At 41.4% G+C, this 27,380-nt stretch overlaps 2 protein-coding genes across 3 annotated transcripts in view; both read right to left on the bottom strand.

Moving 5' to 3' along the window:
- The window catches only part of LOC125888346 (proto-oncogene tyrosine-protein kinase Src-like), a 30,071-nt gene extending 8,990 nt beyond the window's left edge, over positions 1-21,081 (bottom strand). The window contains exons 1-6 of one of the 2 annotated variants that reach the window (XM_049575648.1): positions 20,373-21,081; positions 9,999-10,286; positions 7,635-7,734; positions 5,143-5,160; positions 2,497-2,595; positions 2,137-2,240 (exon numbers count right to left, since the gene is read on the bottom strand). In XM_049575648.1, coding sequence (XP_049431605.1) covers positions 2,137-2,240; positions 2,497-2,595; positions 5,143-5,160; positions 7,635-7,734; positions 9,999-10,278 — 601 coding nt within the window. In that variant the 5' untranslated portion in view covers positions 10,279-10,286; positions 20,373-21,081. The remainder of the gene's footprint in view (positions 1-2,136; positions 2,241-2,496; positions 2,596-5,142; positions 5,161-7,634; positions 7,735-9,998; positions 10,287-20,372) is intronic. The other variant, XM_049575658.1, reaches the window with a different exon arrangement.
- Positions 21,082-22,639: 1,558 nt separating this feature from the next.
- On the bottom strand, positions 22,640-26,809 carry manbal (mannosidase beta like). Its single transcript, XM_049589436.1, has 3 exons — positions 26,660-26,809; positions 26,082-26,270; positions 22,640-23,166 (listed from the first exon to the last, which is right to left on the bottom strand). Exons 2-3 carry the CDS (start codon positions 26,229-26,231, stop codon positions 23,056-23,058), a joined length of 261 nt encoding a protein of 86 aa, XP_049445393.1. The 5' UTR covers positions 26,232-26,270; positions 26,660-26,809; the 3' UTR covers positions 22,640-23,055.
- Between the last annotated feature and the right edge of the window lie 571 nt (positions 26,810-27,380).

Raw genomic sequence — 27,380 nt, 5'->3', positions numbered from 1 at the left:
TACCGGAGCCTGAACTCAATTATTTCCTGTGTTTATATTAATTTTACAGAATATACAGCCTCCATGCAACAACTACTAAATTTAACCTGTTGTATATAATTGTCTCCTCTCATATGTATCAGACCAGAGGCACAAACTCTGCTAACAGAGTTTTTCACCTGCTGTTTCAGGCTTTGAAGTGCCTTTACGATCAGATGTGTCACGATCACTCTGACATGATTTACATTTGATTCAACATACGAGCGGCATGCTTCTGCTCCTCCGTGTCACACTATGAGCCTCACATGTGACATCTAATACAGAACACACCCAGAGGCCAACACACCTCCTGCCAGAGCTCCTCCTACTCTTCCTGATCCTCCCCCTTTCCTACAAGTCTCCCCCCTTCTTCATGCCTCTCCTCCTCTCTCTCAGTGCATGTGTGTGTGTTGGGAGAACAGAGACTTATAGCCAGGGGGAAATCCAGCACCCTCCTAGGTTGACCTACTTCTGGCAGAGTGATTCACCCCTATCCATTCACAAGGCCCACTCCACTCCACTGTGCTCTTTTTCCTTTTTCCCCCCACTTCCTCCAAAACAACCCCCTGAAGAGCCCGCTGACGTCACAGGGACTCAACCTGACTACAGAGTTTCAGAGGAAGATGCAAAACTCTAGAGAACAAAGAAATAGCAACACAGGCCTGTGTGAAAGTTAATAAATGGCTTAATTACGAGGTCTCTTTTAAATTAAGTCCCTAAAGATCTACTTATTTCAAAGCAAGATCGCATCTGAGTAAACTCCAGGGACGCAGAGAGAATGTCATCACGTCCTTTTTTCACACATCTTAAAAATAAACAGCTCAGGTTTTATGAGATGTGTTTTATAATCAGAATCTCTGATGATAAGGCATATGTTTTCGATAACGATGGTGCGCTGCCAGGAAACACAACTCAAAGGCGGTAAGATTACAGTCTCTGGTCGTATTAAAACATGTTTGTCTTTCAAAATGACTGTTAAAAGATTATGATGTAATGCTGTGATCCGCAGTTTTTTCTCATAATATCTGACACTAGACCTCAAACACAAATTTGTAACTGTATTTTTTTTTTTTTTTTTGTCAAGGCATTTGCCTTCATCTTGATAAATACGTAATAAGCAAAGGTAGGATTGCAACTAACGATTATTTTCATTCTTAATTAATTAGTCTTCCTTTAGATTCTGCAATCTACAATGTAGACTGCAGAATCTGTCTTGAGAGATTAGGTCTGGTTCAACCGAACTCAAGTTCGTTTTCCCCCTAAGTGCGGTTCGTTTGGGCAGGTGTGAACACAGCAATCACACTCAGGTGCACACCAGAATAACCAGACCGAGACCTTCTTGAAGAGTTGGTCTTGGTCCGGTTACAAATGAACTCTGGTGCGGTTCGTTTGTGGTAAGAACGTGTTCCTGCCTCGATCTGAACCAACTGCAGTCACATGACACATTGTTTGGGTTAAACATGAGCATGTTACAGTCCTGGAGGATTATTAACGTGCACCTCCTCCTGTACTGCCTTAATATGCACATTCAGCACATCCAATGCATCAAAACATTGTTTTCTAGTTGGAGCCGCGCCTCGTTTTCAAACTGTATGGTTTGACTAAAATGAACAATGACAGCAATATAGTCCACGATGAGCAGCGCTAAAATCAACCTGCGTAGTTGTCCCTCCATTGTGACATTAGAAAGTGTCACATTTATCTTGCAAGTGTACTCTTCTTCAACGTTTTGTTTACTTCCTGGATTTTTCCCGCATGGAAATTCTGACCAATCAAGAGCAGCTTTCTTGCAAAGGCATTTAACTGGTCTGCCAACTCTAGGAAATTATGCAACTTTATAGCAAAATAAGTCCCTGATTCAGACCGAAGAAAGCGAACTCTCAGTCTGAAAGCACCCTATCATGCTAGCTGTACATTGATGCCTCAAAGCTTATTCCAGGCTATACAGCCTAAAACAGGTAATGCTTGTACTCGTGGTTAAGTTCAGCTGATCTACATTTAAATTTAAAGTTATATCTCTCAAAGTTGCCTTAGAAAGACAGATTTCAGACACTGAGAAAAGAGCTAATTGGACCACCTTGATAACGACTGTAGTCTCTGGAGTGTCTGCTCGCTCACCTTTAGTGGTCTCGCTCTCCCTCACCAGGAAGGTTCCTCGTCTGTTCTGTAAGTTCAGAAGGTGCCTCTCGGAGTCGCGCCGAGTGATCTTCCCAAAATACCACCTGCCAAAGTGGGCCACGGAGAATAAGATCAGAAGGAAGCTACAACTGACGGTCTGGAGCAGACAGCAGGCAGACATACTTTCTGACTGGAAATACAGAGGACCGTACTGGATGGTACATTGGGAAGAGATACTCTCTCTATACTCTTTGCATTAGTTTGTAGAAGTAGATACAGCACAGAAAATAAATACAGCTACATTCAGGCTTTGCACTACTAAAATAACTGCAAGAGTGAAACAAGGAGAGGATAATGTACTCTTCTGCTTGGATGGAGTCGGACGGAGCCACATAGTTGCTGGGGATATATCCACTCTCTCCTGTCGTCAGGGAGCGAGCGAGCCACCAGTCCCCTTCTCTGTGACAGAGAGATAAAGACAGAGAAAGAGAGCAAGAGAGTCAACCATAAACAGAAAACTGACTGAGGCAACCACAACGTTTCTTGGTTTAATGATCTTTTATTTGATGGAGGAAGAAGTCTGCATTTCTCTTATCGTCAACAAACGTTGCTATCAGTGACTCTCAGCCCAAAGCCCACTGGTTCCTACTGAAGATGTACATGTTTAAAAATGGGTCAAAGATATATAGGTTCAATTTAAATGATTTCCTAAAACAGCTGGGCAAACATGAGTACATTATGTACTCATTAGGGACTATTTTCAGCTGTGGATGAATACATTTTATACACCAAAGGGTATTCATGGAAGGAAGGTGAATGTGGGACTGACTCAAAATAAACTACAGTGCCCACTTTCATCTTAATGAAGGAACATATCAACCAGTGCAACAGTGTGACTCATGTGTTTTTAGACAACAGTGGAGGTCCGTCACACAGAGGAATACGCTAAATTAGGCATTGGCTCTGCAGATAATACTTGTTAGCTGGATAGATTTCTCTTTGGTTTTGGAATATTTTGCCAATTAGAAAAATACGGATCACCATCAGACTTATCAATTCAATACAGAGTCTGCAGCACAGGATGCTTCAGATGGTGTCTTATGCCTCATTTCCACTGCATGGTTCGACTCAACTCACTTTGGTACCAGGTCCTTTTCTCTGTAGCCCCTTTCACACATGCACTGCAAACCTCAAATGATGTAGACATCAACTGGAGGAGCTGTATTTGAGGATTCAAATGTCCGAATCAGCTGGATCGGCCATTGAACGAATTTTACTCTACCAGCTCCCAAGTACGAAGTCTTTGTCTGATTGAGCCCATGTGTGAATAGAGTGAGTAATTGTCTGCAGAATACACAACGAGCAAGTGTGCAGGATGATGATGTTTCTATGATGCGGCTCGTGCAAAACTAGAAGAAAACAAACATCTGACGGTGAAGACAAAAGCCGCTTTTACACTGCCAAATTTTCCGCGAATGTTGGGCCGTTTTGCCGGCAAGCTGCAAGTGTTTAGACACACAGAGCCGGATTGGCGAGTTGATCTGAGATGCCCAAGTTTCTGCCTCATAGGGTAGACATATTGGCAGACATATATTGGTAGACGTATTTGGTTTAAAAAGACCGAGACGCCCTTCCGCCACGGGAGGGGCTTTTGAAGACTTGTGGGAGGAGCTGTTGATGACGCCACACGTGCGACCCACTGGCGGTGGATGAACAGGAAACAGCTGATAGCAGGAATTTGCGAGAAGCTAGTAGCAAGAGGGAAACACAAACCTGACAGACACTGTAAAGATGAGCAATTGGGGAGACAAGGAATTGTGCACCCTCCTTGTCCTCGCAAACGAAGAGGCCATTAACCGTCAAGTGACGGGAATGGTGAAGGACGGGCCGACTTACGAGAGAATTGCCGAAGGACTGACCAGCCGCGGTTTCCCTCCCACGTCACTGTTTACGTCACATGCTGAGCTACACGTTTTGTTACTTGCTCACGCCCCCCATTGCCCCGAAAAAGGCACATTCTGTATTCCTGCAAATTTGCATAATTCCTATTTAAAAAGGGCTGAAGGGTCATTTTCACGAAGACGGCAGTAAAAAATGTCCAACTGGAGAGATGACGAGATTCTGGAACTTTTGTCGGTAAAAGCTGAAGCCAAAATCATTACACTAATTTAAAAAATGAAGGTGCTATCTGCAACTTTCGCAAATGAAAAACCAAAAACAGCGAGACCAGTTGGGTAGAGCCATGTGGTACCATGCAGTGGAAATGCAGTATTAGTAAAACAGTCTACTTGTGATACATGTTGAAACTTCCACTATTTGACTGATGCCCCTTAATGTTCTTTGGAAAGCAAAGAGGAAGCTGAGGTTTTAATAAAAAATACACATCTCATCCCACACTTGAGTGCACAGAGTGAAGAAAAGCACATTGTTAAAAGAGGAAATAGACAAATGCAACCTTTTGTTCCACTTGTAGTCCCTTTGTTTAAATTTAATACTTTAAAGGTCCAGTGTGTAGGGTTTAGTGGCATCTAGTGGTGAGGTTGCAGAACTGAGCGTGTAGAACTATGGTGACCGACACGACAATGCAAGTGGCCCTATCTCGAGCCAGTGATTTGTCTGTTGTGGGCTACTGTAGAACAACATGGCGGACTCCGGGGAAGAGGATCTGTTACATATGCGGATACAAACGGCTCATTCTAAGGTAATAAAAACACAATGATTCTTATTTTCAGGTGATTACACACTAATGAAAACATAGTGATGAATTTTAAAAAAAATATCTGCCTGAATCCTTCACACTGGACCTTGAACTGCTGCTCTATATAGAGCAACATACAATATGCTACTTCACAAACAAGTAAGAGCACCAAATAAATCTGCATCTCTAATGCTTACTAATTCACTGATGTTACACTACCAGCTTGATCAGACGAGCCTGTGGAGCAGCAAAGGGACGGTGAACAAAAGGCTGCATGAGACTTTTTTATTGCATTAAGTATTACTGACCTGAAGCTGTACTTTTTCCTAGGAGAAACCATGAAGCATGAGAGAGAGAAAGAGAGAGGGAGAGATAACAGACACAGCAGACACATCAAAACACAGCGAGGAGACACAGCAAGGCAAGCAGCACAGCACAGACAGATAGCAGAGGAGCTGGATATGCTGTGGGACTACACAGTGGGGTTACACAAGCTGCGCTGCCTTTAAAGTCTTGGGTTCAACTTTACATTTCAGTGCAGTTCGTAGCATGTTTAATAATTCTACAAGAGAGGAATGCAGAGATAAATCCCATTTACTATCCATAAATGATCACATCCTCGTATCATATTGGATTTCTGGATTGACTTTATACTCTTTTTATTCAGTGTTTGCATTTAAAATGTGAATAAAAAACTCCCGTGCACCGAATGCAGGAACAGTTCCATGGTGCAATATTAATGTTAAGGGGACCTATTATGCTTTTCCTTATTTTCTGTCATATATATGATGTTACACAGTTGGATGTTCACATTAGTCATGGCCAAAGTTTCAAATAATGAGGTAATCAAGTTTAAGTAATCCCTGTGAGCAAAAACCTCAGGCTTCTGAATACTTGTTTCCTAGTTTGGCTACAAGCTGATGTCAGCTCATCACAGATTTCTTTATATGGTCATCTGCTCCAGGGATGCTTTTAGCTGTTTGTATTACATAGCCTACACTGCGACATGTAGCTACCAGAGTTCTCAATAGGCCAAAGAAGTTACAACCCGAACTGAACCGACCCATGTGAGCTGAAGCCTGAACCCGGCCCGTTCTAGATCATCACATAAAATGCTGAGCCCGAGCACGTCCAAGCATAACCCCCCCAAAAAGCACTAGTCTGCTTCTAATGCCTGTAATACACTGGCTGTGTGGCGGCGCGGGCCAGGCCTGTCTCCAGCGGAAAATGGATAAGCTTTGGTGGATCATCAAATCTCCACACTGTGTTTTCCCACCAGAGAAGCTCCCCGCTGTGGTCGGGAGGAAGGCCAGAGAGCCCAAAACGGAGCCTGGCTGCTCTCTCCCATCACAAGAGACCGCCTTATATTCACCTTTGTCTAACTTCAACGTAGTTATTACCACCTCCATTGTCTTTCTGACCTTGTTGATAGTGACAGTGACACTAACAGCAATCTAACCCCAACCCCTCTGTTATTTCAATAGGCCATTCATTGGCCAAAAGCCACCAGAAAAGAAACCAGCCAATACAAACAGGAGATGATTTCTATGAATCAGTTAGTAAATTAATCTATAATATATATAATACATGTTGGATTTACATTTCAAATAAACAATTAAAAAAAAAAAGAACAAGTATATACATTTTTTTGTCCTCACAGCCTGAGCCCTACCCGACCTGGCTAACCAGCACACAATTTTCGCCCGATAATGGGGCTTTCTGGGAACTGTCGGGCTCGGTTTGAAATTGAGAACTCTAGTAGCTACATGCTAACATCAGAAAAGCCTGTCATTTTTTGTTGCTGATGTTAATTTCTCCCTGATTTTCAGATCAGATTCTTGCTGGAACATGTCCACTTGTGATAAGAAGCTTTTACTGGTGATTTTTCATGGTAGAAAATGCCGCCTTTACAGTCATTCTCGGCTACACTGACGCAAGCGCAAAGACGCCAAGATACAGAAGACCTGGAAATGCTAAACAATCAGAGCAGACTGGGCTTTTTCGGGAGGGGTGCTTAGAGAGACAGGTGTTAAAATGGAGCGTTGCAGACAGAGGGTGAATACAGTATGAGGAAAATAAAGTGGTTTTTGACCTTTAAAGCATGTAAACATGCTCTAGTTGAAACCCAAAACACAAGTATAACCCTGAAAATAAGCATAATAGGTTTTCTTTAATATGTGTTTATCATATATTTCAGCCCTACTATAGATAAAGAACAGCAGACCAAACTTGTGACAGGAAGTTATGGAAAGAGCTCATAGGAAAAGAAAAACAAAAAAAAACAACATTGTTCTGATTTTAAACACCTGCGGAGGAATTATTCTCTGGGAAACAGCGGCTTTAAAATTCACATATCTTCCTTCACTTCCTGTGACTGAAATCTACATTCCATCTAAATCGCACCTCGACGCAGACGAACTTCAACATGTGTTGGTGTCCGACAGGAAAACACATTTTTTAGGTGTTATGTGTGTGTGAGGAAAAGGGATGAGTGTCACGATCTTGCTATGTCACACTCTCTATAAAGTGTTTTTAAGACGAGGATGAAGACAGTCGCCCAAAAGGAACAGAATGCATTAGTAAAGTGCTGTTCTGCTGTGTTTCAGTCAACAGATGGAGAGGACCAGCCTCGGCTGTCTGCGTCGCTCCACAGTTACCAGCTCGGACTGTGTTCATTCATTTTCACATTTGTGCACACTCACGCTCACGCGTGCGTCTACAAATCTGTTCAGATCTGTTTAGATTTTTTTTGTGAAGTTGTGGCATCAGAGAGAGAGAGGGAGAGGCTGTTGATTCTTACGTGTTGTTGACAATCTGCAGCCTGTCGCCTTTCCTAAAGGTCAGATCAGTTGCTGTCCGTGACTCATAGTCATACAGCGCCACAAATGTAGTGACACCTCCTGCAAAAAATAACACACACAGAAATACACATTTAGGGAACAGTGTAATTAAAGATAACGGTACTTCCCATTAAGATCTATTCACATTCACTTCCATAATCTAACTTCAATAGTACAGGTCAGGCCCTGGATGTTAATTTGCTCTATGTGCTTCAAGGCCATAAATCTTCAGTATATTTTCCTCTGCTCCATATCTGTATGAAACAATTTACCAAGGCTTAATGAGAAATATCGACATTCAGACTGCTTGTGGACGATCACCCGTGAAGGACAAAGCCATCATACCAAAAGCTTTCTATATTCTGTGCAGTTTTCTGCCGCTTCCTTTTAATGAACCAGTGATCTAAACCTGGGGACTCTCCAGCCAATCATCGATCGGCTCATTAGATGCACAGGAGGAGGCGGCCAGCACATACACCAGCAGCCCTCCACTCTCTGGATGGAGCAACATTAACCTAACCATCTGGCCAGTCTAGACACATTGCAGCTTAATGTCAAGTAAAAATCTGGACAGCGAGGCACGGCGGGCTTCAAAGTCAAAGAGAGGGTTTTAAGTGTGTTTGACAGCTGATGGTGGGAAAACGGAAATATTTTTATGACATATGACTCACTGTGAGTCAGTTTTTAGATTTTTTTTTTCAGGACTTTTGTGATCTCAAACTGAAAGCAAGTCAGGGCTGACTGGGCTGACTCATGGAGAAGCCAAAGTTCTCATCAGATCTCATTAAATCTGTTTCTATTCTGCAGTTCCGCTCGGCTTCATAACTTTATTTACATTAATCTCTTTGTAGACTGTTTTGTGTGTTCTCTGGTCATTGGGCATGCAAGATTACTGTGTCACTCACATTTAAAGGGGCTCTGTGCCATATTCAGTGCATATGTGTTGTTAGTTCTTAACATGGAGGTGAGTGAGCTGGCAGCTAGCAGCTAACAGTGCCAACTGTATAAACAACAGCAACAGTGCTGACAGAGCTAACAGCTTATAACTGGGGTGAGTGGGTGCTTCATATCTATGACGTGGATAACAGCAGTAACCTCTGAATGCGCTGCAAAGTGGCGGCCATGAGCTAACCAGTGGGATACACACATGCATTTATGTGTGATCAAACTGGCAACACACACAGTGATAGCGTGACTTCATTTTCTGCTCAGAACGTGGTCACTCCAATACATCTTTATATAAGAAACAGTGGTTTACTGCTATATTAGTGTATACAGAACCTTTAAAGCAATAGCTCAATATTTTGGGAAATACAATCATTATACTTCTTTTACAGAGTCAGATGAGAAGATAGATACCACTCACATATCTGTCTGTTAGATATGAAGCTGGAGCCAGGATATCGTTAGCTTAGCATAAAGAGCAGGGCTGGGTATCGCCACTGATTTCCTGAATTGATTCAGTTTTGATTCACAAGGTCCCGATTGTTGTCATCAGCTCAAATTAACTTCACTTCTCTGGCTCCACAGCAGCATCTCTACTTTGTGTTTGTGTGTCTGAGTGCGTAAAAGTGGCGTAGCAGCCCCAACGCACAGACAGCAGGAGGAGCAGCTGCTGCAGCATGATAATCAATGACACCAAAATATAAAAAAGCTCAATTCTATGGTCATTAAAAATTCAGTGGCACCCGTTAACTACCGACGAGTTTAACAGGGTCAAGGCTTCACGCATCCATGAAAAAAGTGTACATTAAAGCATCGATCTCGGATTTTATAAATCTATATCCGGCCATTCAAATGAACATCCATCTGAAGTGGATGAATTGATTATTTTAACCCAGCCCTAATAAAGAGAAAATGGGTTAACAACAAATTCTGCCTACTAGCACCTCTAAAAGTCACTATTCATACAAGGTGGTCATGTGCAGGACTATTTCTTGGCACTTGACTCAGTGCGGTTGCAAAACTACCAGCAAAAGGGTCCTGGAAGTCGCTGCACCCGGCCAAAAAATAACAGGCGCTTCAGTTTCAGTATTGTGCTGGTAGGGGGGAACCAGCTAGCCTTGTTCTGTCCAAAGGTAACAAATCTGCCTGGTTCCAGTCTTTATGCTAAGATAAGCTAATCATCTGCTAGCTGTAGCATGTCATGGTGAACATACAGAGGTATTGATCTTCTCATCTGTAAGTGTAACATTCCCTACTTTTTAATTGCTTTAAAAAACAGTTTAAAAGACAGTTTGGGTCACTACCTGAAACATAAAACTCAAGAATAAATCTTATGTCATAGACCTTTAATCTAATCTGTCTCACAGAGTGTTTCCCACCTGACAGAGGTCCTCTCTGGGGCGAGGTGATGGTGCCTGTGTGGTCCACCCCTCCAAAGAGAGCCAGCTCAGGAGTGTTTGTCGGGGCGAGCTGGTGCTGCCCTTGATGCCCTTGATGCCGCCTGCCCGTCCCCACCGCAGGGCTCCTGTTGGGGGTTTGGGTCTGCTGGGCGGGGCCCAGGTGGTGGAAGTGCCCGCTGTCCGAGCCTGTGCCGATGGTGCCGTCCAGGCTCATGGAGCGCTGGCCCGGCTCCTTGGGCTTGCTTTTGCCCGCCCCCATGTGCAGACCTGGGAAGAGAGCCAGCGATGAGTAAGAATGCAGCACTGTAAGTCCCAAGAGATTTAAAAAAAAAGGCCTCTTCTGGGCAGCCAGAGCTACTTGTTGTAATATGCCAAACAGGATTTAAACAATTAATAAATGAGTCGATCTACGGAAAATGACGTCAAATATCTTAACTATAATTTCTGTTTTCTGTTTCTGTTTTATATCTTTGTAAACTGAATATCTTTGGGGATTGGAGTGCAAGTCAGACAAAACAAGACATTTGAAGACCTCACCTTCAACGTGCATTTTACGCTTTTTTTTTTAACATTTTAATGACTAATCATAAAAAATAACAGATAAAACAATAACGAAAACAATTATTAGTAATAGTTGCAGCCCTGACAGTCTCGGTGAGTGCCAATATTTCAGGCTGACTGTCTGTGTGAGCCAAGACTTACTCTTTTGTGTGCTGGTCATTTCAGCTGTAAACAGATATTTGCATATGAATGCAGATACATTTTATTCAGCAATGCACTTTTTATCTTTTATTTCTTCAAATAAAATGTGGTTCTAGACTCTGAGAAAACTCCGCTAACCTCTGCCATCACATAAAACTCAGGTCTACTTTCATCCTGGCAGCAGTGACGTGGTGCAGAGGAAGGGCATGTGGATGTCAACTTAATCTTAAAGTCATATTAAAATTTAAATCAAGACATAAATCCTGTTCAATAAGGAAACATTAAGTCAAACTAATGAAAAAAAATCTTGAATTAAGCAGCCCTTCATTTATAGACACTTTTACCCCTCTGAAACCAGAGCAAATTGGCTTGATTACTTCCAAACACGTGACGAAAGCAATGAGCAACGAAGAAGAAATGACCCAAAAAGTTTGCAAGAACTTAGGAAAAAGAGAAAATTAAAAACAATGAAGTTAATTTTAAAAAAAGAAAGCTAAAACAAACAAGCAAATAAGAAAATTATCCGGAAAGTGCTTAAATGTGTAATAATAATACTTACAAATGTAACTTTCCCTAGCTTCCCTAGCCCATTGCCTTTTCCCCATGTTTTTGAAAGAAATCGCACCACTTTGCTCAGAGTTCAAAGGTTTAAATACTTGCGAAAGACGTCTGAAAGTAGCACAAGAAAAGTGATGTCGCTCCAGGTTTCAGAGGGTTAATCCAGTTCATTGAGGAACAGGATCTGACCCCGTCTCACTTTCGATTCATTCACCTTTCTCAAACTAAAATTCCTCTCAGCAGTGTGTGTGCTGTGAGCGTCACATTCATCCCTGCTCGCCACAGAGAATCCTTGGAGCTGTTCCAGGTTCAGTTAAAACCGTTTAGCATGCAAATACTCCGAGATCAGGGCACCTTGAAACAGCCAACACACATACATTCAAGGTCATTCCTATCTGTTGATTCAATCTGTTCTGAATCAATAAGCAACTAAAAAGGATAACAAACAAAGGAGCAGTGGGCTCTAATGAAACCGAGCGCTAACGCCGATGAGTTGACAAGGACAGAAACAGTTTCACCTCCTACAGGTAATTATAAGCGCCACTTCTCCTCTCCATCCTGACGCAGAATACATCTATTATGGCCTGATAAATGCAACAAGAGCACGCTGTCATCGTGAGCGCAGACAAAGACAAACATGCTCAGACAGTCAAGTGCACCCACAGAAAGTTGGAGTGCCGTGTTCACACACCAAGTCCACCCCTCGAGGCATTGCAGAGTGACTCACTGTGAGACCGGCTATTTCAGGCCGGCTGAAACAGAGACAGTCATACACACATGAAACAGCCTTGTTCCTTCGTGAATAGAGGCACTCTCAGTTCCAGACAGAGTGTTTGTGCCGTGTGTGTGTGTGTGTGTGTGTGTGTGTGCGTGAGCAGCTGCTCCTTGGCCTCTGGGAAATGAGGCTCTATCGCGCAGTAACACCCAACCACGGTTGCGTCTCACATCCTTTTTTCCAACACATGCGTGTATCCGCGTGTTTCCAGCACAGTTGTGAGAGTCTGATAGACAGGACAGAGAGGGTTATTAACAGACAAGGAGGAAGGAACTGGCAGTGGCTGTAAAAAGAACGTGTAGGTGGCTGTTGTGTACTGCATGGACAGCTGAGGCTTAGTGGGTGTTTTAAGTGTAATGTGCGAGCATAACATAATTACACAGGTATGGGGAAAACTCAAAGATATGGAAGGATCTCACTGTGGAGCTGTGTGGGTGTGTAAGCCGCTGAGTGTGTGCACAAGCATGAGCAATTTCAAGCACACACGTACGGTCATGCAAGCTTTGATTCAACTCATGCCAGGATGTAATCTGGCGCGCTGGGGGGTTAACGTATCCCATGGTGTAACACTGAGTCACACAGAGATGGACCCATGGGCCTGCAGGAGAGAGGTGGACAGGACTGTGTGAATTGTGTGGAGAATAAACTGCTCGATTTAGCCAACTAGTCCAGATATCAGTGACGGACTGCTGCCTCAAAATCTACCAGAAACACTCAGATGCTTTAAGGACAAAACATAAGCAGAATGGACGGACGAGACCACGACTGATCATGGTCTTAGATTCTAAAGAATAATGAAGGCACTTATGCAACAGATATATTTAGCAGTCCACGTAGTCTATATATGCAAACAGGCACATACTTGAGGCGCTTGAATCCACGCGTAAGCTTCCGTTGAGACGATCTGACTGATTAATTGATTGATTTAGTGTTGGAGATATCGGCCATAGAGGAGCCTGCCTTCTCTCAAATATAATGGAACTATATGGCACTTGGCTTGTGGTGCTCAAAGATAATCCGCAGACCTTGTTAAGAGCAGTTTCATGCAGGAACTACTTTCTTTTTACCGAACTACACCTGCCACCCAGATCACCACGCAGCAGGAAGAGTGCATCTATTCATGGCCGAGAGGCTTGCGGCAGTGTGAGATCTAAACATTAATGGCATCCTCCTCAGCTGAGCTCAGCAGTGCTAGGTGAGCTAGCAGTAGATGCACGCTTCCTTCTGCGCAGTGATACATTTGGTGGGTGTAGTTCGGCAGAAAGAAAATAGTCCCTACATAAAACTGCTCATAATAAGGCCTGTGGATTATCATGAGTAACTGGGTCATGATTTCCGAAGAGAGACATTGCTGTTAAGTTTTTCAAATGTATTTTTTGGACCTTTGGGCGCCACAAGCTGAGTGCCATCTAGTTCCATTATATTTAAGAGAAGGCAGACATCTCTACGGCTGATATCTCCAACACTCTGAAACACACACCAAAACAACCTAGACTGATAAATCACACTACAAGTAAGAGGAAAAATATGTATTTTTGGTTTTGAAGTGACCAGTCCCTTTAAGCATTAAATCCAAGCAACTTCACCTGCTCCTGTTCTACACGTCTCTTAAAATTTAGACACTGGATGTCACATTACTTCAGCTTGACTACAGAAGCGAGGCCTTCCAGAAAGGTTTCTCAGGCTCTAGCTGGAGATCTAAGTCATCAGTGGACTGAAGCTTGAGCACCTGAACTACAGCACAGCCCTAGAAGCACAATGCTTTAAGAGTGGATTAAAGGGCAAAGATGATACAGCAAAAAATAACCATAGAGTTTGTTCAGTAACTTCTCTCAGATGGGTCTGGGAAATTTCACTGTCAATATCCAAACTCATGGCAGTTCTACAAAGTTAAACTAAGCAGTGAGAGCTACATACTGTTATTAAAATGACAAAAGTCTAAAGTTGGATGTAGTGCAGTACGAACTTTCAATTAGGAAAAGTGCCTGAACACACACTGATAAGCCGAGGTAATGATCCTCGACCGGCACTGCGAATAATACAGTGATGGCAGCAACCACGTCCTATGGGAGTCACTCTCCCCTGGTTCCTCCAGGATGCTGCAACACCCTTGAAAGCCTCAGAGCCTGCGTATGTAAACAGCAGAGCTAGCACTGTGGCTGAACCTCACGCCTTTTCCTAATATGGTGCCTTAAAACCAAGAAGTGCCAACATGTGACTACTTCCAACATTATGATGTAAAATGGAGGAGCAAAGAGGATGAAGTGAAGGAAGAACAAAGTGCACTGGACAGATAGAAGTACCAACAGGTAGAAAACAATGTATTGTAATAATGTAAGTCCTACACAGATGGAAAAATAAAAATAAAATATGAAAAAAATATGAGGAATGGGAGATGAGATATTTTATTCCCTTGTGAGCTTTTCCATTCAACAGGAGCACAGAGGAATGTGGGAGAACCAGACTGCACCACACTGCCGTGCCTGCCAGACTACAACAAGAACAGGCACCTGAGCAGTAGGAGGGCGGGCTGGGAGGAAGGAAGCAAGGAAGCAAGGAAGCGGGCGGTGGAGGGCGGGAACGCAAATCAAAATCTACTCTTTATTTGCTCTTAATTCAAAGCAGTATGAGCTGCATTTCTGATATGAATGAGTCCAACATGTGGTTTCATAATGCCAGGAAAGTGGAAATAAATGCACAGACATGCTGACTGTGCGAGTAAAGTTTTGCCTGGTTGTGTTGTGGGAAAGAAGATTTGAGGGATTAGATATGAATCATAGCAAATAGAGGCTTCATTCTCAGACGGCTCTCTAAGGGGTATTTACCTCCAAACCATGATTGAGTTCAAGAGCGCTTCAATTTCCTCTGCGCATTTATCACTAACCTGCGTCTTTCTCACAGTCGCAGTGTTGACGGAGTCTCACAAAATCTATAAAACTATCTGTACATGGACTGAATAATGTGGGGAAAGTGAAAGAAAGTAAAGGAGGAGAGCTCAGATGTCTTCAAGGAATTTAAGTTGGACAAGCAGACAAGTCCAAACACCTGTGAGGTACTGAGACTGCATCACATCAGCGTCCACACAGCCAGTGTTTTCATTATGAGTAGTTTGCACATGTGCTCCAATCTCTCAAGACTGTCTTAAAATAACACTCACATGCACATATCATGTAGAGTGAAACCGTTTTTGGTTGCTGTAACTATTCCTCCTGCTCCATACAGGCCTCTGAGAGACTTCCTCTTGAAGGGAAACATTGGTATGTTTCAACGTGGACCCTATTTTCCCATGTTTCGTGTCTAAGTGACTTATGGAGACTATCTGTTTTTTAAATTGGTACAGTATTGCAGCAGCGAAACAGCCTAAAATGTAACCGTTTGGATGCACAATCAAGATTCAAGATTAACTTTATTGTCCCATAGAATGGGAAATATGTCTAGGGCCCTACTCCCATACTGCCACCATAGAAATACAACATAGTACACAGAGGAATCAACATTATACCCAACATAGCAATAGGGAACACAAAAAGAGAAATTAATAAATAACATCATGTGCTAAAAATACCTCTATAAAAATGCAAATCAGCGAATTGTTGTAATCCATTGCCAGATCTGGCTCTATCTGCCATTGTAGTGCTACACGGTATACCAGTACTAAAATAGTACTGCGGTACTAGAGTATTCCAAACGGTACTATACTGCATTTGGAAAATACCGGTACTTTGAAACTGATTCAATTCATTAATTTAGTTACTTTATTTTACTCATTTATGCACGCAAACGCCTTTCTTGTTCCTATTGGAACACAGATTGCGCAAGTGGTGTGTATGACAACACCTGTCTTTCTCTTGTCTACAAAAAGACAAGAGAAAGTCTGCCTCGCAAAGGGAGACAACACGAGACAACACAAACTTGGTGGAACATTTGAGTTACCAAACCGTGACGTCCGTACCGAGGTACTTACCGAACCATGATTTTTTTGGTACCGTTACACCCCTACTATTTATTATTCTAAAGGTTTGTATCCAAAAGGACTTTTCCTTAGGAAAAGTACCGAGGAGTATCAAAAAGTAGCGAAATTCATATTGGTATTGGTACCGAAACAAAGATTTTGGTATCGTGACAACACTATGCCATTGTTTAAAAGCTTTATGGACAGAAATATGACTGAATCTTTTAAAAAGTCAACTGAAAGTGTTTGTTTTTGCCACTGAGAGGCTCAGATTGTAAGTGTCTATACCTTTCGCTTGATCCAGTCCGTTTGTTATTGTGTGTAACCAAGTCTCGCTCAAGTACAAGTCTTGCTAGCTCTTGAAATCTCCCAAGAAGTCACTTGTTGCAGGAAGACAACAATAGAAACATTAGTGAGAAGAGGAGCAAGGAGTGCTTGAGTAGGGGAGTTTGTTGTGTTGGAGAACAGAAAGTGTAGCGTAGTGTTATCTACAAGATTTTCAACGTCATGGTGGTTTATTTATCTGATCTCGACAGTGTGGAAAGAGTCCATGAGACATCTGATGAGATCAGAAGGAGACTTCTCTTTGAGTGAGACTTGGTTACACACAATAACAAACAGATTGGATCAAGCTTAATGTAAAGAAAAAGGTTTCACTTCTCAGTAGGGATTCTTTCCATAATGTTGTCAGACACTTATAATAATCATCAGAGCACACCAGTGGCAAAAACAAGCACTTTTAGTGGACGAAAACTGATGGTGCCAAATGCTCCTAATGATTACATTGCAGCCTGTTTTGCTGCTGCCAGCTACAGCACTCTCTCACTACTGGACCAACTAAAAAATAGTTGTCACCATTGGTCACTTAGACAGAAAAACATGGGAAAGTAGGGTCCGCGTTGAAATATACTAAAGTTTAACATGATTCCAATGTGATAGAAGTCAAAATCCAAACATACTGGATGGACTGCCATGAAATTTTGTACAGATGTTCATGGTTACCAGGTGATGAATCCTACTGGTTTTTGGCGAGACCCTGACTTTTCCACTATCACCACCTTGATGCTGACATTTGTGGCTTACACTGAAATTTCTTGACAACTAAATATTGGAGGCATCGTCATAAAATGTTGCACATTCATGCTCCCCTCAGGATGAATTATAACCCCCTGACTTCTTTATCGAATGCAATCATCAAGTCAAAACGTTAAATCTGGCTGACTCGTAGTCCCTCTTTAACATTCTGTCCCTCCATCACAGCTCAACAAGGAGCCTTTGTTTGGGGACACAATGAGGGTACTAAAATGACTGTGGAGGATACTGACTTCATTAGACAAATTCAGACTGGCTTCAGATCTTAAGACTTAATGTATTTTGTAGAGAACGAGGACTGTGGATTGTCTCTGACATTGGGGTTGCGTCACTATGGACAGTAGCGACCAAAGGGTTGGATAAAAGAGAGGCTGTTAGTATGAAAACAAAATATATGGCCCGTTCTTTTAAATTCTTGATATACAGGTGAATATTGTGCAGCTTTACTTCAGGCCTACTAATTACCTGCACATTGTTTTGTGGAGAAAATCAAGTTGCTGGTTTCTAATTTCATTGTAACTGATTAAACAACTAGCACAGATATTAAAGTTCCCTAAATGCAGCAATTTGATGCACAAGATAATGTTCCAAAGTGCTGCGTTTAGGTACGACTAACATTTGATTCCGCACAGGTTCCAACGGCACGCAGAACTGAACTCTTTCTCACATTTCCGCTGCCTAATCAGCATTTGAAATCCTCCATCTGAAGCTGAGCACACAAGCTGTACGTTTCTGGTCAGGCACATAAGCACATTTGGCCATGACAAACCGTACTGAGTCACAACAGACGGTAACAGTTGCCACCGTGCTGCAGAGAGTGAAGGAGCTCGAGCCAATGTTTCAGTCGAATGGGAAAATTACAGTTTGCCCTGGGGAGGAGCAGCAAGCGAGGGAGGGAGGGAGAAAGGGAGGGAGACAATGATGGTTCCTCAAGATCAAAACAAGAGGAAATGTGCACATTAGTGTCACTGTCCAACCCTGCTATATGATAACATGAAACAGCGCAGTCCACATATATAATACACAGATTATCTATATATAGCCTGGGCTGGCGAGGGAGAGGGCAGTTGCTTTAAAGACAGCTAAAGAAAAGACAATGCAGTCACGTAACTATCGAGTCTCACCCCATTTTAGCACTGTGGACACTTCCATCAGATATTCTCTGTTATCCTTCCCCCAAATTTTTTCCTGACCCCACTCGCTTCGCAAAGTCTGAGCCTGTGTCTGACTGTCCCATCTCATCTCCCCTCTTGCTCAGTGAGAAAAACACAGAGGCTAAAAGGAGAAGGAAGAGGAGGAGAGGGGGACTGTGGCACTCAGCTGATAAAACCCACTTCCGTTTTCTGTCCATCTTTAACTGGAGGCTCTGGCGGCAAGTGATCCAGGCTGTGAGGGAATAGCTACGACTCCATAAAGGAGGGCAAAGGGTGGGGAAAAGGACATGACGGCTGTTTCATTACAGAGCTGCCATACTCTTAGCAAATTATTAACTATACAAATACAGCCTTCATTCTCAACTTAATTTACAGACTGTCTTTATGATTTACGGATGATTTACAGGATATTGACATAAACTCCCACCAATCATGCTGGCCAGTGATACTAAACTTGTGGCCTGTGCTTCAAATCTGGCCTGTGACAGGGCGCCAGTGGCCCACAAACCATTTTCTAATTCACAATGAATATAAACTGATTCACGCTGAGATATTTTTTATACTTTTAATGTAAATACGGTGCCAGAGTGGATTAAAAAAAGCATCAAATTAGGCCTTGTTTATAAAAAAAAAAAAAAAAAGGCCAACTGAGGATCCCTCTGACCCCTGGACAGAGGCTCAGGCTCATTATTTAAATTATTAATTTTTTTTTTATTAACTGGCCTTTGGCTCCCTGTCATTGTACAGAAGTGGCCCCCAAGCTATACGCAAGTGTGGGCTACATACTCTTTTAATGTGCTCTGACAGAACCAGGATCACAGCTACAACAAATAGGCAATTAATCCCCAAGTCCATCAGAAGACAAATAATCATCAACATTTTTGATAAACAATTCATCACATAATAAGTTTCTGAAGGAAGAATAGCGAAATCCAGCTCCTAGATTGCTCATGTTTCATAGTTTTCTTTGTCTTCTATGATAGTAAATGAAATATGTTTGGGTTGTTGACTAGCCTGTGAAGATGTAACCTTGGGCTTTGTGAGTATTTTCCAATAACTGCTGATATTTATAGACCAAATATTTGAGAAAATACTTCAACAATGAAAATAATCTTTAGTTAGAGTCCATTGTCTGGCCCTTACTGGCCTATAAAAGGGAACACTGTGTATTGTGATCCCTTCTTTTAGCCTGTAAAACATTAATTGAGATAAATTCAATCACCAATATGAGTATTTTAATGTTATTCCCACTGCTTTGCACCCTCTTGTTCATCAGATGAGACTAGCCTATTACAGCATCCTCTGAGGTTGTCCAGTGTTAAAAACCCAATGTTGAGATTTCCCATGATTCATGTGTCTCATTCTTTTTTAGCAAACCTGATTCCTCTGCCTTATGGAAATTAGCTGGAACTTATCCAAATCCCAAAACCGACTGTAAATAGATTAGCCACATAATTAAAATTCTATTTCCACGGGATTAAACACCAGTTGTCAGTAAAGCTGCTTTCAAAGAAACAAGGGGTGGGGTAGTAGCTGCCTACAGGAGTAGCAGCTGTCAGGATGATAACGTCTTTGCTATGGGAGGGAATGAATAAGAAAAAATAAATAAATAAACATAAACAGTCCGTGTTTGCCAAACGGATCCACATTAGGCACGTAAACAGGGATTTGTGAATGGGAGCAGGGATAAAAGGCGACAATGCTGTGGCTCACATACAGCGCATATGCGGCCTGATGAATCAAAACAGGTGCTGTTACAGCTCCATTTTGGATTTCGATGGATTGTTGGCTGTTATTTTGTGTGCGCAGTCGATTTACTGCGTCTTCCTTGGGTATTTCTTGGTGAAATGTGACATGAGCACATACGGTGCGCATTTTGTCTGGGGGTGTAGTAAATCGTCAACAACGGAGCCCTGGCACAGACTGAGTGGCACTGACCAAATGTGCGAGCAGCACTGACTGAATGGCCTGTGCAACAATGAAACACAAGTCAGTGTGAGAGGGGGGGATCAGACGCTGTGTGGAAGACATCAGTGTGGGGACATAAGCAGCAACAAACCAGAAACCTGACTGTAATCTCGATGTAAATCACATTTTCTCACAAGCTCTAATTGACTCACCTTTGTCGCGTCTGGAGATTCAGCCCAAAAATCAGAGACGCGCAGCGAGGAACCGTGTTAAATCCTTGTGGCTGTCCTCATTAGAGAAATAATGGAAGCGGATGGCCAGTTGCTGTGGAAACCTCAGACCAGCCACGAATCCCATTTAGCGAGTATCGGCAGAATCGCAGAAAGGGGAGGTCATGTCGGGGACTGCCTTCGGGAGCAGAGGGCACAGCTGCCGGCCGGGGCGGCTATGCGGTGAGCCGGACAAACACCAACCCTCACGGCGAAAGAGCCTGTTCAGCTGGGAAGAGGCGACGGCGCGGTGAATTCATGCGAGGAAGCTGGAGTAGTGTGGTGTGGAGAAGACATGCCTCGTATGGGGGGAAGGCACGGGATAGTGCATCACTGACGAAACACGAGAGCGCAAATGTGATGAGCCTGGGTTTTACGCTTCGGACGCAGCGGCGGCGGAGTCAAGCGGATTCACGTCGTGTTGCGTAACTCGACGCCGCGGTGGTTGGTTTCTCCGAGGCGTTGGCAGGCACGACGTGACAACACCCCCGGTTAGCTTCTCTTCAATCAGCCAGAGTCACGATTGAGACGCGCTGTTTTGTATTTAAAGTGGTTACAAAAACATGACACATGTAGTAAGCACATAAATCTCACGTATCATGCGGTACTAAATTAGCTTCACTACTGGCTAGCAGAACCGGTTGCTAAGCGACAGACACTTCACTGTAACTTTGGCCTGGCGCATTGATACTAAAACGTGAAAAAATGTTTTTTTGTTGTTTTTTTTTGTATCAGGTTCAGTCCATACAGTTATCGTAAACAAGAAAATAATTAAATAAATAACATAAATAAATTATTATGCATTGGACACGGAGCAATTAAAAAAAAAAGCTCTATAAACACTTAAATTCATCGATGAATTTAAGGTCGTTATAAATCATGTGGTGACAGAGACGTGCTTCTTTTTCTTGAGAAGCATCTATGTTTGTATAGTTAATATTTTATTACGAATTTTTGTATTATATGTTGTATTAGTTGCATTTTATATCTGTTTTGATTGTCAATGGGACTTCCTGCTTAAATAAAGGTTAAAATAAATAAATAAATATATACATAGGAGTATCAAGTGATTGAAGAAAAATATTTAAGGCTTTACAAATTTTAATTGTTTTCATTGCTTTACTATTCTTCGGTCCATGTAATGTTGCAATGTAGTGTCTAATAATTATTTTCAATTGTATGTGCGGCATCGTTTTAGTCCATTTATATTTGTGAATGTAAAATTTTCCATTTAAAATGAAAAGGTTATAAATGTTTGGGTTTTTTTGGACAACTTTTTTTGTAATTTAATATTTTTTTATAATAAAAAATGTCTCTTTTTTTCTAAATTAACAGTTGAACCAGTCAGCGTCTTAAAGAAATATACAAGATCTAGCCAATGTATCCAATAAAGCCGATAAATGACAAATGGTTTCAATTTCATGATTACAAAACAAACATTTTCCGTCAATATCATCTCTTAATCTTGAGAGCGCCTTGTTTACAGGATAAATCAAATGTATTATCTTAAATGAGACTTGCCTAATTTTTGACTTCCATAATTGGGGGCGTTCCAACGGTTTGGAACGTCAGTCAGCCAATCACAAGCGAGAACCGGAACTACTTCCTGAAAACAACTAGAACCAAATTTAAAATGTTTGTTGAGGTAGCTAGCTTAAAACATAGCCAAGCTAGCAACATTTTTTAAGGAAATACTCAATATTGCTCAAACAACATGCTTTGGGAAAATTTATATATCATTAAATATGAATTTAGTCAATATAGCTGACCAGTTGCCCCAAAAAACAATAAGCACAAATCTAATCTTTTCTTTGTTCAGTCTCTTTGAGGCCTATATTGCTATTTGAGTTAAAAAAAAAAAATCTTATTTGACAATATATGTCTGTAACAGATACAAACACTTTCAATGAGGGTTCTTAAATTTGATAATTAAATTAAAATACAACCTTTTTATCAGGTTTGATCCTCCCTTATCATTTTTCTTAGTTTAGAATCTGTAACCACTGTGAGCATCATCAGTGGTGTCTGATTGTGTAAATGTCAACAAAATATAAAAATAATTTATTAAATAGGTGAAACAGGCTATTCTGATGCCACAAACCTGTATAAGGAAGTAATGATGTATTCTACCATGTAAAATGATTAATTATAAGGACAGGACATGATGTCATTCTGACTCATTTTAAACAGAAATTTATGATACAAACAGCTGAGGTGAATGACAACACTTTGTTTTATTTGTCTGTTGAAATCCAAATACAATTCAATCAATGATATTCAATTATAAAACAAAGTAAATGCAAAACACACACACGCCTCTCGCCCAATGTCAACTGGGATAGGCTCCATCCACCCATGACCCTGTACCAGATAAGCTTTGATGAATGAATTAAATATATCCAATAAAATATGTAGCTGCATAAACAATCATTTAACTCAATGACAATTTGGTCTTTGTAATACTGTGCTGAATGTAAAGGACACACAGTTCAAGGGTGTTCTGAAGTGTTTCATATTAAATGCACGCAATCTTTTATTGTCATATGACGTAGTAACGATGCCAATGTTGACTCACTGATGACCGCACACACGCATTTGCACACACACTGGTAACACACACGGACATCTATCGTTTCTTTTTGCTCTCCTTCTTTGGTTTCTGTCGAATCTGAGGTGGCAGTCCTTTAGGTTTCTTCATCTGCTCAGCGGCCTTGCTATCAGTGGACTCGGTCTCCTCCTGTAGAGCAAACACAGGAAGCATTAAACACCCTGTAATTTCAAAACAAATCCTCTGAGTCATTTTAAGTATGGTGTAAAAGCACAGTTGCTAAGCATTATTAAATAACAGTGTTTTGGAGATGTATTTGGGTGATGCTTTTTGCTGTGTGACACTCACACATTAAGTATTTGCCAAGGTATTATTTTAGTAAATCTTGATATGAAGTGCATTGGTGTTAAATAGTTAGTGATACCAAGTAAAATACATTTTATTAATGAAGCTTGTATCACTCCAGATAGCTCATACTCTGTTTAAACGTATCTCAATTAAATGGACGGCTGAAGGAAATTGCCAGAGATTTGGAGCAAAAATACACACACATGCACACAAGCACATTCAATTCAGACGTGTCTCAACACTCTCCCTCTGTCAGCATTGTTTCTGTCTTTGTATGGCACGGCAGAATGACAGCAGCCTGCTGAAAAGGATGAAATGGCGACATACTGTGGAGAGTAATCAGCGCATCTAATGACAGTGTCTGAAAATAGAATAATTAGACGGTGGATTTAATTGCTCTTGTCTATAAATAATCTCTCCTGACAGTTGTTAGCGTGGAGATTGTGGGAGTAGCCCTCGGTGGCTCTGTCTTCATGGACATTCAAAAATAAGATATTCTGCACTACACTTTTTATCTGGTGTCACGTTTCTATTTATTTCAGAAAAACTGATTAGTAGTGTTCCGCAAGACTTCTTTTTATAAAATAGAGTTGTTATTGCAGAACCTGTAGATCTGTAGAGCAAAATGGAAAATTAATGAAAGCATTTTTCTAATTATGCTGTTATCAGCAGCTGTGCCACAGTGCACATGTTTCTGATTGTATTATTTTCATATCAGATGTAGCCACCAAAGAGAGTATTGTTGCACCCATTCTGCAGTGAAAATAATCACATAACAGAACATGCAATCTTTCAGTTTATGTTACTTGCATCTCAAAAGCTTAAGCTTTATTTGTAGACAAATTACCAAGGCATGCTGTATATTAATAAAAGCATTATGTGAAATGATAGATACTGGATATAAGATAAAACACCAGTCATTTGCTCTGGCTAAGGACTAGTGGTCTAGTAAGTGAACTTGGCTGTATGGTGTCATTGCACAGTCTCAACAACTGTCATTGTCTTGAGCCAGATATATTTCACTTGTTGTTGGAGTGCTACCAAAAAAAAGGTCTTAATAAGGTCAGTGACCCAAGACACAAGTCTGCTACTGCTGAAAATTTGAAATTTCATGTAGCCACCAGGTATTTTTTGAGAAATACTTTTGCAATCATACACTCTTTGTAATCGTTTGTGAAAATTAATACTGATTTACACACCAAAATGTTTTATTTACTGTTATACTGCTTACACTCAACTCAAAGTCATGTCGTCATACTGAGAAACCTCCAACAAAATGTTTGAATAAGATTTTGATATCTGTGTGGGAACGTTCCTTGAGCACAAGCAAGCCATTTATTCAAGGGAATGACTGACACTAGCCTGAGTCGAGACTTGTAAACTGCTGCACACATCTAGAATCTGTAAGTCAAATACAACACTAATGTGTTTCAGCTAGATTGACGAGTTAAATTGATATGTGTCCTGATGAAGTGGATTAAAACCAGCAGAATGTAGATGTGACATTTTGGGTTCAACTGCAACATTTGTTACATGTGAATCACCTATCACTCCCCATTATGTCTTGCTAATAAGAAGAAAACATGAGAAAGTACATTTTTCACAACTGGTGCTCCACCGACTTGTGTTTCCCCTCACTTAAAGCTGAACCCAAACAAATTCCTAACCCTGATCAGTTGTCTCTATGGCATCTACCTATAACCTAACCTCCACCCTCGCCTGACTGGGGAGGGCAACAGCATGGGAAACACTGTTCAAAGTTGAGTGAAACAACCTTGTGAGTGAGGAGGGAACAAAACACTAGACACGAGAACTGCTCCTCTCCCTCCCTTGGTGTCTACCAGTGTTTGACAATAACAAACTACATTTAGTTAGGTATCATACTTTAGTGCAGTTTTTGAGCATCTGTACTTAACTTAAGTATTTGTTAAGTTACTACTTTGACTCCACTACATGTGATGGACAAATATTTACTTTTGACTCTGCTACATTTCCGCGAAGGCTCTCGTTACTCATTAAACTTGTTCTGAAGTCAGCTGATGATTTTTTCCCCATCTCTAAAATGCAAAAGTCTGTTAAGTGTGATCACACTGTTGTGCGTGTGGTTTGTCTGTCGAAGCAGTGTTCCTGTGCCTCAACTCCCTGCATGTGCTACTGAGATTGGGCAGCTCACTGGTAGAAACAGGTAGAGAGGAGAGGTCATTAGTAGGTGGTTGTATTTGGTTATGTGGTGTTACTATGGCTACGGCAGCAGATAGAGATGAAGATTCCCTGTCAGATCAGCCATGGCCAGACCTCAAGTCAACGTTTGAAGTTTTTGTGATGAAGATTAGTTCATATAGTTTCAAATGTTTGCTGTTGACTTCATCATGGCCTGTAAGAATTCACCATCAAAACTGAGAAAGCACGTCGAGGTATTTGAAAATTTGCTTCATGCTTAATTCCAGGTTAATCATTTAAACAAAGTTGTCTGTGCTTGCAGTAGTTGCAGCTTTAGTGCTATGTTTCGTTAAATTACTGTTTATAGATGTTGTACACTGTTAGAAATATTTTTTCTCAGCATTTTCATTTCGGGTGGGGATTCACTTAGGACCCAGTATTGTGTGTGTGTGTGTGTGTGTGTGTGTGTGTGTGTGTGTGTGTACAAAAATACAATGAGATTTAAAAAAAAAAAAAAAAAAAAAAAAAAAGTATTTGGAATACTTCTGGAGTGACCACGAGTATCTGTACTTTGTACACCACTGGTGTCTACTCACTTGTTCATGGCTCTTGGATGTGGGAATGATGATAGCCAGGATGCAGATAAGCTGGAAGATGGCACCCAGGAACAGCCCGTAGCGAAGCAGGCTCTCTAGAAAGGTGGGCTCAGGGACCTCTGGAGGGGACAGGTCCAGTTCTGCAGACATGATGCTGCTGCTTGGTCTGTTACTGTGGAGTGCGCCTATCTGTGCCAACAACAGGAGCACAGTTATCAGGAAGATAAAAGAAATAGGTCTGTGATCCCAAACGGTGGTGTATGGGGATTAAATGGGACAAAATGGAAAGGCGTTCATCTGTCTCTTATTGAAGCTAACAATATAAACAGTTAGCTATGAACACAAGACAAGTGTGGAAACGTGAATTAAAAGATATACTGTGCTCTCATAACGTGTTGCAACAAAGACAACTTTTACTTTAGCTTACTGTTGACAGACCCAGCTAAGTCACATTTACAACGCAGCTACGGGTCATTTCACAGCCTAGAACAAGAATGTGGCTACATTATTACATGCAAAGATTTAAGCTAACGCTAAGCATGAAAATAATAAACGTTAGGTGTGCGGAAGAAACTTACTAGTGGCGGGAATATTTCACCCTTCTTTTGTCGTCACAGGGCTATTAACATCAAAATCTGTGCAAAATACTATATATTAGCAAAGCTGTAAAACGCTATCAAGTAAGAAAATGCTAATTTAGCTTACAAAGGGACATCCGCTCATCGGACGTGACGTCACGATTCTTAGCTCTACTTCCGCCGTGGTGAATGTTTTGAAAATGTCGCCCTCTAGCGTTATATTCAATCATTATTTTTGGAGGCTTTTCACTCTCAGTACTTCCAGATCAAAGTATTCCATATACAGTACAGGCCAAAAGTTTGGACACACCTTCTCATTCAATGCGTTTTCTTTATTTTCATGACTATTTACATTGTAGATTCTCACTGAAGGCATCAAAACTATGAATGAACACATGTGGAGTTATGTACTTAACAAAAAAGGTGAAATAACTGAAAACATGTTTTATATTCTAGTTTCTTCAAAATAGCCACCCTTTGCTCTGATTACTGCTTTGCACACTCTTGGCATTCTCTCCATGAGCTTCAAGAGGTAGTCACCTGAAATGGTTTCCACTTCACAGGTGTGCCTTATCAGGGTTAATTAGTGGAATTTCTTGCTTTATCAATGGGGTTGGGACCATCAGTTGTGTTGTGCAGAAGTCAGGTTAATACACAGCCGACAGCCCTATTGGACAACTGTTAAAATTCATATTATGGCAAGAACCAATCAGCTAACTAA

This window comes from Epinephelus fuscoguttatus, linkage group LG1 (assembly GCF_011397635.1).
Source record: "Epinephelus fuscoguttatus linkage group LG1, E.fuscoguttatus.final_Chr_v1".
NCBI classification, from domain to species: domain Eukaryota; kingdom Metazoa; phylum Chordata; class Actinopteri; order Perciformes; family Serranidae; genus Epinephelus; species Epinephelus fuscoguttatus.
This window is presented reverse-complemented; position numbering and strand designations above follow the sequence as displayed.

What these genes read in the sequence shown, in the direction of transcription:
- manbal (XM_049589436.1), bottom strand. Translation starts at nt 26,231, where the DNA reads ATGTCTGCAGAACTGGACCTGTCCCCTCCAGAGGTCCCTGAGCCCACC. An exon ending in CATCCAAGAGCCATGAACAA is followed by an intron (nt 23,167 to 26,081) that starts GTGAGTAGACAC and finishes TTTGCTCTACAG; the next exon opens with GAGGAGACCGAGTCCACTGA.